Source organism: Emys orbicularis, chromosome 14, assembly GCF_028017835.1.
Source record: "Emys orbicularis isolate rEmyOrb1 chromosome 14, rEmyOrb1.hap1, whole genome shotgun sequence".
NCBI classification, from domain to species: Eukaryota; Metazoa; Chordata; order Testudines; family Emydidae; genus Emys; species Emys orbicularis.
Genome location: NC_088696.1, coordinates 18,437,208 through 18,452,430, shown reverse-complemented (window position 1 = coordinate 18,452,430; position 15,223 = coordinate 18,437,208). Strand labels below are relative to the sequence as shown.

Sequence of the window (15,223 nt, the reverse complement as noted above, 5' to 3'; positions counted from 1 at the left end):
CCCTGGTCGGGGTTCTAGGCATGTGTCTGTACAGATTTGTTCCTGTGCTTTGTCAGGGAGTTTTTTTAGCAGATGGTGTAGTTTCTTTAGGTAATCCTCAGTGGGATCAGAGGATAATGGCCTGTAGAATGTGGTGTTAGAGAGCTGTCTAGCAGCCTCTTGGTCATATTCCAATTTATTCATGATGACGACAGCACCTCCTTTGTCAGCCTTTTTGATAATGATGTCAGGGTTGTTTCTGAGGCTGTAGATGGCGTTGTGTTCAGCATGGCTGAGGTTATGGGGTAAGTGATGTTGCTTTTCCACAATTTCAGCCTTTGCACGTTGACGGAAGCAATCTATGTAGAAATCCAGTCTGTTGTTTCGACCGTCCGGAGGAGTCCACGCAGAATCCTTTTTTTTGTAGTGCTGGTAGGGGGGATTCTGTGGGTTAGTATGCTGTTCAGAGGTATGTTGGAAATATTCTTTGAGTCGGAGACGTCGAAAGTAGGATTCTAGGTCACCGCAGAACTGTATCATGTTCGTGGGTCTGGAGGGACAAAAGGAGAGGCCCCGAGATAGGACAGACTCTTCTGCTGGGCTAAGAGTATAGCTGGAAAGATTAACAATATTGCTGGGTGGCTCCTTGTGGCATGTAGCAGTTTAGATAGTTTAGTGTCCTTTTTCCTTTGTAGAGAGGCAAAGTTTGTCTTGTAAATGGCTTGTCTAGTTTTTGTAAAGTCTATCCATGAGGAAGTTTGTGTGAAAGGTTGGTTTCTTATGAGAGTATCCAGTTTTGAGAGCTCATTCTTAATCTTTCCCTGTTTGCTGTATAGGATGCTGATCAGGTGGTTTCGCAGTTTCTTTGAGAGTGTGTGACACAGTCTCTCAGCATAGTCTGTGTGATATGTAGATTGTAATGAATTTTTTACCTTTAGTCCTTTTGGTATGATGTCCATCTGCTTGCATTTGGAAAGGAAGATGATGTCTGTCTGTATCTGTACGAGTTTTTTCATGAAGTTGATGGATTTCCACTCCATACGGCTAAATGCAGTGCCTTGCAGGGCCTAATCACATCAGCCATACCATCAGGGGCTCGTTCACCTGCACATCTACCAATGTGATATATGCCATCATGTGCCAGCAATGCCCCTCTGCCATGTACATTGGCCAAACCGGACAGTCTCTATGCAAAAGAATTAATGGACACAAATCTGACATCAGGAATCATAATACTCAAAAACCAGTGGGAGAACACTTTAACCTGTCTGGCCATTCTATGACAGACCTGCAGGTGGCTATCTTAAAACAGAAAAACTTCAAAAACAGACTCCAACGAGAGACTGCTGAGCTGGAACTGATATGCAAACTAGACACAATCAACTCAGGATTAAATAAGGACTGGGAATGGCTGAGCCATTACAAACATTGAATCTATCTCCCCTTGTAAGTATTTTCACACTTGCTTCTTATCAAACTGTCTGTACTGAGCTATCTTGATTATCACTTCAAAAGTTTTTTTTCCTCTTACTTAATTGGCCTCTCAGAGTTGGTAAGACAACTCCCACCTGTTCATGCTCTCTGTATGTGTGTGTATATATATCTCCTCAATATATGTTTCACTCTATATGCATCCGAAGAAGTGGGTTGTAGCCCACGAAAGCTTATGCTCTAATAAATTTGTTAGTCTCTCAGGTGCCACAAGTACTCCTGTTCTTTTTGCGGATACAGACTAACACGGCTGCTACTCTGAAATCTGGTTACTGAGGGAGGGTCCATTCATAGAACTATCTGTAACCATACATAGTGTTCTGAGTACTGACAGGGCAACAGTGGAATCACCTCCACAGTTCTAACACAGATACTGGCTGCTACTACTTAGTAAGGGATTTTTTTTCCTACTGCCACTTTATCAAATTTATATTGGTAAAGGTGCTAGTGACTCAACTTGAGGCTCACAAGACTTGCCACACAATACGAATCATTCTGGCTTTTGATCATTTGGTTGGGGCAGAGTACATGGACAGCTTTGGTGCATATCTTTGTCCATTAACTCTGACAGGGATTTCATGACTATACTGATTAGGTCTGATATTTGGAAAGTATTTGCCAATACATATGGTTTTATTGCAACTTCTAAGAAATATCAATTGGTTCACCTAAGAGCATCCTCCTCGCATGGGTTGAGACTTAAATTCTCATCCGTTGAACATCTTTGTCACCCTTCTTTAGATTCTCTGGTCTAGGAACATCCCGTTTATGAAGAGCTTAAAATTATAGATATTCCTTTGAGTGTTGCTGTATCAAGGCAGCATAAAGAGGTGTTGTTATCCCTCTCTCCTACAAGTGATATCTAGATCATACACCACATGAAAGACTGCATTCAGACCCAAGTACTGAGTTAAAAAAACTAAAGATGATTGGTTTTAATTTTACCAATGCACTAATAAGAAAGCTGGGGCCATGTTTTCAGCTGTTGCCATTAAATGTGCAGACACAAAAATGCACGTATACATGTGTGCACAAATGAGAATTTGGTCATACAGACTGGATGCTGTAATTGAGTGCATTTCACTTGTATGCTAGCAATCAGTAGGTGTAAATGGGTGAGAACACCTGAAAATTTGGCGCTGGAAAGTCTACACTGACTTCCTATGGGGAGAAAGGGTTAGGATTTCTGATAAAGTTAGATAAGGAAACATGCTTTCATTCTCCTCCTTACAAGTTACTTGAAGGTTCTCAAGACCAAATGATTCATGCTGTATGACCAGGCTGAAAATGTGAGGAAACTTCCATGATATTAATGGTTATATTACCTAAGATGTTAGACCATGATCGCATTACAGTATTTGATTCAGAGCTGTATTCTATTAAGGCTTTCTGTGAACCTCATTTCCTTTATATGACTGTCTGGTTTCATACACAAACCTTCCCACTTTCTCAAGTTTTATGGCCAAAGCTTTCAAAAGGGCTCAGCACCCAGAATCAGGGTCAGATTTTCAAAACAGCTCAGAATGCTGGGTGCCAGTTGGGTACTGAACATTTTTGAAGATCTGGTTCCAGATTTCCAGAAGAGCAAGAAAACATTATAAACAGCAGTAATTCTAGCTCAGAAGTAATTTCACTGCAATTTTGTGGTTTTCTTGCAGGTAGCCCATCAATGATGGTCACTGCTGATATAGCAATCCACATCTTGGATGTCAATGACAACTCTCCATTCCTAGTAGGAGACTACGCCAAATCCCATCTCTGCACACCTCAGAGAGAAAAGCAATCCATCATTATCAGTGCCTTTGATCCCGATGGGGAAGAAAACAGTGTCCCATTGATTTTTGCTCTTGCCAATAGCCCCGTGCTTCAGAGAAACTGGAGGATCAACCTGATCAATGGTGTGTGAATGGTAACTATAAGCTTCATTACAGAGAAGTGATAGAAAGCCCTGTTTTAGTCCCCCTCTAACTTTCTCTTAGGAAAATTGTTTGGGCTGAGAATTCCCATGTTGAACATGAAGGCCAAGGAGAATGTTTGTGGGAAGTGGGAAAGACATCTGGCAAATGGTTTTTCCATTACAGGTCATTAAAACATTATTCTGATTTCAAAATTTGCTTTTTGTTCTTTTTTGGGTCTTACACTAACAGCTTTTTACTACACTTTCAAACGTTCCACATGGTTAAACACCCCTGGAAAGCTCAGGATGTATTTGAAGGAGAGGAGTTTTAATTAAGCCAAATGATCAAATATTGTTTGTTATGGATGGTTTGAGGGTCCAATCCTGCTCCCTTTGATTTCAATGGGAGTTACTGACCCAATTCCTGCCCTTAATAATGCCAATTGGAGGTTTTGTCATTGGCTTCAAGTAGGAGCCGGATCAGCACTTGATCATGCTCCTTCAATTGACTGGTTTCAGCCTAGAGAGCAATAGGATTTTTCCATAGCTGACTGCTAACAGTTCTCCATTCCACTCAAGTGGTGGAGGGCAGTATTTTTGGAGTGGGGGCGGGAGGCAAGCACTCCAGGTCAGCACATAAGGGTTGTTTTATTAGGGAGAACCAGTAGGTTTTTTTTTCCTAGTTAAGATTGAAAATACAGTCCCATTATAAGGCTGATTTTGATCTCCTTGTAACTTTTAAAGAAGAGTAATAGTCTCACTTTTCCAGCTCTTCCAGTTAAGTCTCAATAGCAACTAGAAGATTTTCTGAAAATGCTGATTAAACTGAGTAGGCACTTGGAGATCAAAAGACTTTAAAATGGCTCCCTGTTGAAACTTTTGGAAATTGTCTCCTGTGTTTGTGTCCATCTGACTACCGCATACGATAACATTACACAGACAATTTCAAACATTTTAAACTTTGGTTCACACAAATGGCAGTTTTCAAAGGCAGGAGTGGTAAAATGTTTAAGAAACGGTCAATATTTGAAAGCCAGATGTGATTATCATTCCGTGATGAAGCTTACGGAGAAAGGAATTATAGCAACAGAGAAAGGTTTTGTCATCAGCCTCTGAACTAATTCAACCTCTGGTTAGTTTTCAAAAGTCAAAGGAAGTTCTCACATCTGGCAAATAGATCTATGAGGTGTTTACATGAAAGATGCACAAATAAAACTCTAAGATAGAGAGATAGATGGGTCAGTAGGGATTTTAATATAATATTTGTGTTAGATACCAAAATCAAAGTATTTTCTCTTAAGGGCTATTGTTAATGGGAAATGTTACTGAATATTTTCAGTGTAAGGTTAGAAGAGAGGGAATGAATGCAAGCCACAGCTGGTTTGTTTTGTTTTGTTTTTCTCTCTTCCACCCTTCTCACCCTCAGCTCTGATATTTGTCCTTCTGTTTCATTTTGCATGTTCTCTGTTACTCCGCAGACACACATGCTTATCTCACCATGGGAATCAGTTGGCTGGAACCCAAAGTGCACCTTGTTACCATTATCCTGAAAGACAGTGGGACTCCATTTAAAGCCCAACACATTCAACTACCAGGTAATAAGAACGCATTTCATGCTGAGAGGGTTCTTATAACAGTCCATTGATCTACTCCAGCGGTTCTCAAACTGTGGGTCACACCCCCATTTTAATGGGGTTGCCAGGGCTGGCTTAGACTTGCTCGGGCCAGAGCCAAAGCCCGAGCCCCATTGCCCGGGGCTGAAGCCCAAGGCGGTGGGGCTCAGGTTACAGGCCCCCTGCTGGGGTTGAAGCTCTTGGGCTTTGGCATCCCCGCCCAGGGCAGTGGGGCTCAGGCTTTGCCTCAGGCTTCAGTCCCCTCTCCTGGGGTCACGCAGTGGTGTATTATCACCTAGGCCGACAAGGCCTAGGCCTAGGGCGGCAAATTTGAGCACCCACGGAGAAGCTCCCCTGTTCCAGCTCGCCTCCTCCACGAGCGTGCCGCCACGTCCTGTTTCTCTCCCCTCCCTCCCAGCGCTTGCCCCACGAAACAGCTGTTTCGTGGGGCAGGGAGGGAGAGGGGAGGAGGGGGAATGCGGCGCGCTGGGGGAAGAGGCAGGGCTGGGGCGGGGATTTGGGAAAGGGATCCAATAGGGGCAGGGAGGGGGCGGAGTTGGGGCGGGACTTTGGGGAAGGGGTGGAATGGGGCGGGAAAAGGGTGGAGTCGGGACGGGGTCAGGGGCGGGCAGGGCAGCAATTATTTCAGGGCCTAGGGGCGGCAAAATCATTAATCTGCCACTGGGGTCACGTAGTAATTTTTGTTGTCAGAAGGGGGTCGCGGTGCAATGAAGTTTGAGAACCCCATATCTACTCTTTTCTCCACATTAATAAGTTAAGGAGTTACAAAGATCTTCCTTTGTAAATTATGGTCTCTACCGGCCTCTCTCTTTTCCCCTCTTTCCATGTGGCACCTGTAATGTAGCACCTGCAGTGGAATGTCATCTCACATAGCACTCAGTTTGTTTTCTGGGTTTTAATCTGGAGGGTGTTTTTTTATAATCACACTGGTGTTCTATTATTTAAGCCATTCTCATTATATACAGCACCCCATGTGCCACGCTGGAGCTTCAGTTTTAAAGCTATCAGTACAGACATCTGCTTGTAAAAAGAGTCTTGCCTCATGTCAGGCAGCACAAAGTGTTGGTAACAGCAGAGAGATCTGGCACAGGGGGAGACGCAGGGTCAAGTGCAACCTCACGAAAGTCCCTGATTTGACAAGGTTGCTCAGATATGCTGGCTGTAAAGGGGGCATGCCTGCTAAGAGACAATAGCCACAGCAGAACATCTTGGGGTGGGTGATTGCTCCTCATCTCAGCTAGAGATACAGTGCCTCCATGGCAACCCTCTGAAAGGAAGAAGGATCACTAAGAGACAGAGTGGCAAAGAGAAGACACAGAAAGAAAGACAGGAAAAATCCAAGGATACTCTTTGGACCAGTCTTGGTCACTTCCAAATAAAGGGCTAAATAATTACAGCTCCCCTTTGCCAATACCCTAGGAAGGGGAGCGGACACAGGGAGCCTCTCCAACTAGCACATCAGTGCAGGAGCCAGACAACGTAGACCTAATATTCAGGCTGTGTGAGGCAAGTGACTACACCAAGCAGCCAGCAAGGCCAGCAGCATGGCCAGCAAGGCTAGCAGCATGGCCAGGGTCCTGCCACACTGTGCGACAGCAGATGCGGTTCCTTTTTGTAGCAGGTGTAAGCACAATATAGCATATTCACTGTGGGACGGTATATGTGTCTGCGTTGCACTGATGAAAGTCCTCAGAGTATCTCCAGTCAGCCACCTACTCCCTATACCTCCTGGAGAGAAGCAAGTCCATGATTTGTAGATTCTTTCAAAATTCTCCAGCCAGTGCAAATTATTAAGCACAATAGAGAAAGATTTCATGCTTGTTACTCAAAACGTCCAGGTTAGGAACATGCCTCAGCAAAAATAAAAATGAATTTTCCAGAGAATTAAACCATGTAGCATTGAGCTTCTAGTGGCCTAATGCTGAGGCTGTTCTGTGCATTCCCACTGATGCTATTTTTGCTGCCTTCCTTCAAACTGTCCTGAGTGCCAGAATACATTTTGGGAAGAGCAGTTTTGTTTCTCTGACAGCATGTATGTGAATGCATGAATGATATTTTTGCCTTAGGCCAAGAACCGAAAATCTGTTTCTGTTTTGCATCTGAGCTGTTGCCTTTGTATTTGTGAAAACATTTGTAACTTCAACAGAAGATATGCAGTCAATTATTTTATTCTCTACCTTATTTGTGTCTTATTACCAAGAACCTAGACCGAATTAATGTCTGGTGGAACCTCTTGTGTTAGTTATGTCATGTAAAGAAAATGAAAGCTTTCCTCAAGGATAAACACCGGATGCTAGAGCCCCAAAGAGTTACATAATTAAGGTGCCCTGTTCAAGGACTGTATTAACAGTGCAGAACATATTTTTAACTACCAACAGTGTACATGTTAACAGTTCACTTACCGCTCCTCTCCCAAGTAAATATCCACAGTAATTTCCCTACTACAGACCCAGATGAAGCTATGGTAATTGGATGGAAAAGCACCACATGTGCGATGTGAGAGATGGCTGGGGTGGCTGCTGATCCGTATACAGAGATTTCTTCTAATGGTTGCTATTTAGGGACAGAGAGTGGGAAGTATGGAGACTGGAGGAAGAATGAGGGTCTAAAGAGTCAGGGAAGGCAAGACCAGTAAGTCTGACTTCAGTGGCAGGAGAGATCCTAGGCACATGAATAAGAGATGAGATCACAAAACAGGGAAGAAACATGAGCTGTTAAAAATGAATCTACATAAATCGTAAATCTTATTTGCTAAACTTAGTGGAATTTACTTAGGGGATAATGAGCAGAACACACAGGATTGAATACAGCAAATAATCTACTCCAGGTTCAAAAGAAGGCACATGCCATAACACAGCACAGTCTGCTAGTATCTAAGGCTCTAAGTGCTGTAGAGAAAATTATAACATTAAAAAGTGAAAGCAGCTCAGAACAGGAGGAGTTTCACAGGTGTCATCTTTTGGGTCTGTGCCAGCGTAATTCTGAGCAGCTTATATGAGCTGTATGTTTGAGAAAGGGCCTTGTACCTTATATTTTATACTGACTTTGCCTCTGGGCATCTTTATCTTTACAAAACTAGGATTGGACAGCTGTATTTGCTATTTAAAGAGCTACTCTTGCACCCTTAGCAGACCAGGGACATTTCTGCTGCTGATGTTCTGCTATGGTCATTGTCTGAAAGCAGCTACAGACCCATTTACAAAGAGGGCTTGAGAGTTCTCCCAGGCCTGTACTCACCTATGGAGGGAAACAAAGCACTGCTGAGAGGGATAACTTCTCCCAGGGGAGGGAAGGAAGCTGCCTACTTTGCTCTTATATTGGGACTGATAAGAGGAGGAGCCGGAGAGAAAGCTGCACCTGAGTTGGGCTTAGAATCAGCTCCTAATCAAGGAGCTATGCAAAGGGTCATGAGAAATTTGAAAGGGCTTGTGGAATGAGCTTTACTTTACTCTGTTGCTGGAGAACAGAAGACTACCCCATGAGCAATGACTCCATCTGGCATTTGGAGGAGATTTTGAACATTGTTCCCATGTTTAGTGTCAGTTCTTACAATTTTGCTTGTTTGAGCCCTGTACAGAAGAAACAGAATTGAACCATCTCCTTTTCCTTGACCCCAGAATGTCACCATGGGCAGATGGTCAGTACTGCTCACTCATCTAAGTGTCTGACAGGAATGACCAATTGACCTTATGGCCACTCTTACTGATGACACTCACTCAACTAAATAGATAATAAAGGGCTCAAATTCAGAGACAGCTGGATAGGTTAGGGACACATATGGATAGGCTAATACTGTCTAGCTTAGCCTTGAGCATGTTTTTAAATTAGGAGGCTAAGAAAGGGAAATCTTTCTGCAGTACTTACCTGTACAAGCACAGAAAACACATAACTAGTGCATTCAAACTTGACTCTGCACAACCTTGCAACTTGGATGCAGTGAGTGTGAAACTCTACCAAGAACTCTACCAGAATGGCTCCTCCACTGTCCACGCTTAAGTGCCTGTTAAAGATCCTCCTGTCCCAATGCTTATCGAGTTGATTAGTTTATAATCTGACTGTTAGTGTTCCCTTCCCCTAACCCGTCTGTCCTTAAGACTGTGAGCTCCTCAGTGCAAAGACCATCCTCAAAAGTGTCTAACACGTAGAAGTTGCTACTGAGAGTAAAACACTGCTAAGAAATGATGCAATCTAAGAGAGTATGTTGATTATGAGCATGCATCTGAGCAATCCAGGCTTACAACAGTGGTTTGAAATTCCGAGGCCTAGCAGGATGGGGTTCACCCACATTAGGTGTGCATTCCTGGGCATGTTTCCTCTCACGGCATAGGTCAGGAGTATCAGACCAGGTTGCTGTACCATGTGTTGATGAGCCTTAATAGGATAAAGCACATCCTTGGCTATGCATCTGGCCTGGAGAAAACCCTGGTCTGGTTCACACAGCTACATGGTGTGGCAGTGCTGAATACAGCCTCTCTGAGGCAAAGTGGGATGCTTGATTTGTTCACAGCCCTGCCAGTACTCCGGGTGCTCCTCTGGCTCACCACTGTTACATAAATGTGCAGGCATCCGAGTGCTGGGACAAACCTAAAGGGTTAGGAAGGCTTGTGTGAGCAATGAACAAATGGCACCAAAATAACTGCAAAACATTTACTGACTTAATCTGATCCTGCAATGAGCACCCGTTAATGTCAGTGGGGTTCTGCACAGGGTGCCCTGCCTGGAGCTCACTCCAGAATCAGGGACATTGTTGGTAGAACTATATTTGAATGAGACGTTTCCTCTTTTAGCAGACAGTCTACACTTCAAGGGAGTGTATTCTTATTTCTTCAGTCTGGGCATTGCTGCAAAACAGAGAAACACACAATATACACCAACAACCTAGAGCATAACTAAAATACAACAAGACCTCAGACATATTCCTATTCAGCACAGTTTGGGCATCACAGGGTACTAGTTTACGTTTCAAATGCTATTCTTATAGTTTCAGTTTTATATTAAGTCACACATACTGTAACTGGATGCTGTGAGCACATGGAACAGATCCAGTTGCAAGATCAGAATCAACTACACGATGCCACAGTATATTGAGATTTCTAAATAGTTAATGCACTGTAGTTTGTTTTGTCTGAATTCATAAGATGTTTCAAAAGCCTCAGTTACATTTTATAAGGTCAGCAGGCACTTACATTTTTGAGAGCCCATTGCAGTAAATGTGCGTGGGTTCAGTAGTCTGTAATGTTTTGATATTTGTATTTAAAATTGCTACACAGATTCATCTGCATGCAATGCACTTGTATTTGAAAGAGAACCATTTAGAGGGGCTATTTTAAGGACCATTAAGTGGAACATCCTAAGTGCGAACACACTGAAAAGATAAATGGAAACATTTAATATCAATGCATCACTATTCTGCTGCACCCCAGTTGTCTGTAATCAGACTACTGTTCCATAGGTCCTTTTTAAAGACTGCAGTAAGAAAGTAAATACATATAATGAACTGTAGCAGTAACACCATTCATTAACACAGGCACTTACTTTCAAATAAGAGAATTCTGTGAATTCAATGGCAAAATCATAGCGCACTATAGCGCTGGGAAGACAGGAGAGAAGAGTACTCTAAAAGACTCTTTCACCCTCATAAGAGCATGGCAGGATACTGGGCTATTGCTTCGTTGAATACTAAGGGCATGGACCTTATGAATGGAGTCACTGCCATACCAGGTCAGACTGAAGTCTATCTACTCCATAGTCTCTGATAGGCTACGTTTACACAAGGATAAAAGACCCGCAGCATGGCTGTGGCTAGCCTGGGTCAACTAACTCAGGCTTGCAGGGCTGCAGATGCAGGGCTAAAATTTCTGTGTAGACATTCGGGCTCAGGCTGGAGCCCAAGCTCCGGGACCCTCCACCCTTGCAAGTCCCAGAGCTTGGGCTCCAGCCTGAGCCCGGGCTCCAGCCTGAGCCCGAATGTCTCCACAGTGATTTTTCATCTCTGGAGTCTGAGCACCACGAGCCCGAGTCAGCTGACCTGAGCCAGCAGTGGGTTTTTTATCCCTTTGTAGATGAAGCTATAAAGGCCAGTGTCTGATGCTTCAGAGGAAGGTCTAAGCACCCACAGTAGGCAGACCTGGGAAATTTGACATCCCCCATTAATCTACCAATCTAATCTAATAGACAGTGATTTAAACCCTGATGTATGAGATTTAATATCCTTTCCAAAATTTTTGTGAGCATTAACTGTTATAACTTTGGATATTCTTGTTCTCCATTACATGACAAGTCCCTTTTTGAATCTTGCTAAGTTCCTGGCCTCAATGACTTCTTGTGGCCATGAGAGCTACACGCTGTGTATTGTGTGAAAAAGTCTTCCCTTTTATCAGTTTTAAATTTGCCACCTTTTAATTTCATTGAATGTCCCATGATCCAAGTCTTATTGAAGTCAATAGAAAGATTCCCTTCGACTTCAATGGTCTTGGGACTGGGTCTTTAGTGAAACTGACTAGTGCATCTGTAAGTTTAGGTAGACAAATGCTCCGATTTAAACACATGATTAGTCTTACTGAACTCAAAAGGACTACTCATGTGTAAGTTAAGCACATGCATAAATCTTTGCAGGATGGGTTCCTAAGAATTTCACAGAGATTTGGTCACAAAGCTTTTGTCAAACAATTTGAATCTCAAATAAATGTATAAAATCACAGGTCTGTTTGCAGACAATCTATGAACAGGGAAAAGAGCTAAATTTACCTTATAAATTATTTGTTGTAAGTTGTTCACCGGGTTCTATTAATGCAAATGATTTTCTCATGAAAGGGTTAAGACTGATATCTCAGAATTGAGGCTTTGTTGGTACATACAGAGATGAATACGAGCCAAGCTCTTGCTTTTAAAATGTTAGTTTATACAGCTAACTGTGCTAAGTAGGGTTGGAAAGTTGTTATTACTGAAAATGTTACTATTTTAAAATAATTTTGCTAATGATTTCTTTGCAATTTCTCTCCCTGTCACATTGCTAGCTAGGGCTTAAAATATACGGAAGATAGTTTTTATTTTTGCCAAATAGCTAGGCGAGGGCAGAGAAATGGTTCAGGGTTGTTTACACCTCTGATATGTGAGGTGCTCATCAAAAAATTTGGTTGAGAATGGGGATGGGCGAACTTATCTGGGCAAAATAAACCCTGAATCCTAGTCTGAAGCTGACCTGAGTTCCCATCTGTTTGAGTTTTACCCATATGAATACCAGGTCTTTGCCTGTGCCTGCTTATCCTTTTCTTTCGTAGTTTTAGATAATTTTCTCTGATTCCCATTCTTGGATTGTCCAGAAGGAGGGATTATTTTGTTACAAATAAGGCAGAGCTGAGTTCAGCTGCAAACTCAGGATCCTCTTCCTTTCCCAACCTTGTAATCCTGTGAGACCGGGATCCCAGGGGAGCCGCACTAAGGTCACTCAATTAGGGTGAACTGCAAAGAATGGGGCAGGCAACCCCCAAAGCTGGTGGATATTCCAACAGTTAGATTTACCAAACATACACAAAACAGCCTCTATAATACCTTACTGGTTACCAAGAAGCCAACACGGTTCCCTTAAAGCAATCCAGCATCAGGCCTTCACCCAGACACCCAAGTCAAATATGATGAGGATTACTGAAAATCTTATTCATCATATAAAAGAGTTCTACCAATCCCAAAGGATCGGACACATTACCGCCCAGGTTAATGAAGATTCCAGACCTTACCCAAATACACGCTTACAGACAATTCTTATTAACTAAACTAAAATTTATTAAAAAAGAAAAGAGAGTGTATTGGTTAAAAGATCAGTATACATACAGACATGAGTACAGTTCTGAGATCAGATTCATAGTGGAGATGGTGAGCTTTGTAATTGTAAAGGGTTCTTTCAGATTTAGTCCATAGGCTCAATGTCCATATTCAGGGTGATCCAGTTAGGACTGGAGATCTCAGCCTTATGACTTAAGCTTCCCCTGCATGAAGCATCAAGTAGATCTGAGATAAAAAGGATCAGGATTCAAAGGGGTTTTATACAGTTCCAGGCCTTCTCTTGACAGGTCGGAGTCCTTAGGCAAACAGTAGACAATCATGGAAACTTTGAAGTAAACCTATTTTCTAAGCATCACCGGTAATTAGCAACACAGATTAACATAAAGCAATTGCTTGTTTTCACCATTTGCAGGTGATTTGCTATACATTTCAAAGAGAGATGAATACAGCGATATCCTATGTTTACAGTTCATTTAAATGTTAATATTTCCTTTTGATCTCTGAATTAACAGAATACAGCATAGGCAGGGACTGCTCGATTATATGCAAACACACAAAAACACAAACATTATCTACCAATATGTCCCTAAAGGTTGAATCTGGGTCAATCAGCCTGCAAGCTGCTTAACCCTTTCTGGCCATGCGTCACACTTTGTATAAGATTCCTTGCAATTATATAACAGTGGTAGCAACAATGATTTGCATCGTCATACTCTAATCAGATAACGTCACACCCTGCCTTACATTTTTACTATACTTTACCACAAGAATCAGTACAGGACTTGGTGGAGGAGGCAGTATAGGCAGGTATGCCATATCCAACTATTGTTAGTACAGACTGAAAAAAAATAAGGGGTGGGGAGGGAAGAGGGTGGGAACATGTTAGAGAATGTGCCCACTTGGGAATTGATTGCTCCAGACAGGCACAAGATCTGTCCATGTGGAGCTCATCATCCTCCCCTCCAGTTTGAGTTCTGGCGAGAATGCTCTTTCAACTCAGGGGATTGTCCCTATTCATCTCCGATCTCCCTCATGGGAGTTAATCCTGAATTCTTTGTCTTTCCTTTTGAACCCAGTGACTATTTGCTTGTGTACCATGGAAGGAGAATGCATGCAAGAGGTTGGAAGGATGGAAGGGAAGCCTACAGTGATTTCTGCAGTAAGCGTTATCGTTGGTACCTTGGGAACTATAGGTATGGAATTGCCCACAAAAACAAAACAAACCAGAGTCTACTTTGTTTTAGAGAATCTATGTCTGCTCATTTCTAGTTGAGGTAGCATTTCAGTGGAAGTATTCTCTGATGCACAAGCTATGTTTTGATATTCTTACTATTACCTGCCATAATATTCACATTTTTTTCTTCTTCACTTCCAATATCATTTACAAACACAAAAAACCAACAACAAAGAAAGCAAAAAATAACAAGGACTGGTTTGTGAATTGTTCTAATACAAAAATGTGAACACTGACAAAGAGCTCGTTAGTGTTAAACTCATTTTGTTTTCCATTTCTCCCCCCAGGTTTCTTCGTGCTCATAATCTTTGTTCATTTGACCCTCCTGGGAGCTAATAAAAAGAAGAAACGCAAAGCTTGTGACAACCTTTATAGTCCATACCATGACACAACAAAATAATGGCCCAACTTATTTTACAAAACACTTGCAAATGGATAGGTCAGCCGACACAGTGTGTGTGTCAAATCACATTCAATATGGTACAGTATATGGGATATATACAGTATATATCACAAACAATGCAGCGATTGAACTCCCTAAGTAACTGAAATGTCATATTTCTTTAACCTAGGAAACCTCCTTCAACAAAAAAACCAAACTAGAATGTTTTTTGTCAGTGTAAGAATGTTTGAATTGGTTTGAAAAAGTAAATTGGGGACAGACAGAGAGGATCAAAGTCCCAGGGACTCCAGGTTTGTATCATCTTCAGCAACAGAAATGTGATTCCTTTCTCTCTTTAAGGGCCTGATTCTAAAAGGTACTGAATAGGTACTCTTAGCTGGGTGTTGAGGGCATTCGGCACCTTGCAGGATTGAGCTCAAATAGAAAGCCCTAGCTTGTTCCCATTCATGTCAATGGTGAAACTCCTGATGACTTGAATGAAAGCAGGATCAGGCCCCAAATAAGTAAGTAAGAGAGCAGCACAAGGTCTAGGTTAGTCTGGACTCCATGGAAGCCTTGCTGATTTGGTAGAACCTTGTTCCCTCTTTTCTTTAGATAGGGTAATTATTGTTAGAAAATTGCCTTGCATCCCTGTTGTCATAAGCAGTGTTAGCCTGTCTTGCAGTATAATAGAGTAGCCCAATCACATTGTGTGTGTATAATTCACTTCAATCCCCCATTGTAAGACAGAATTTTTAACAATAATGGCTGGAAAACAATCAGTAGTTATTTTACATCCCTGTTCATTCTTACAAATAATACTC

The 15,223-nt window shown here is 42.2% G+C and overlaps 1 protein-coding gene across 1 annotated transcript in view; it reads left to right on the top strand.

The window, feature by feature from the left end:
* Nucleotides 1-14,417, top strand: part of CDH16 (cadherin 16) — a 70,422-nt gene extending 56,005 nt beyond the window's left edge. The window contains exons 15-18 of the mRNA XM_065416834.1: nucleotides 3,129-3,368; nucleotides 4,846-4,962; nucleotides 13,860-13,976; nucleotides 14,305-14,417. Coding sequence (XP_065272906.1) covers nucleotides 3,129-3,368; nucleotides 4,846-4,962; nucleotides 13,860-13,976; nucleotides 14,305-14,417 — 587 coding nt within the window. The remainder of the gene's footprint in view (nucleotides 1-3,128; nucleotides 3,369-4,845; nucleotides 4,963-13,859; nucleotides 13,977-14,304) is intronic.
* The last annotated feature ends 806 nt before the right edge of the window (nucleotides 14,418-15,223 follow it).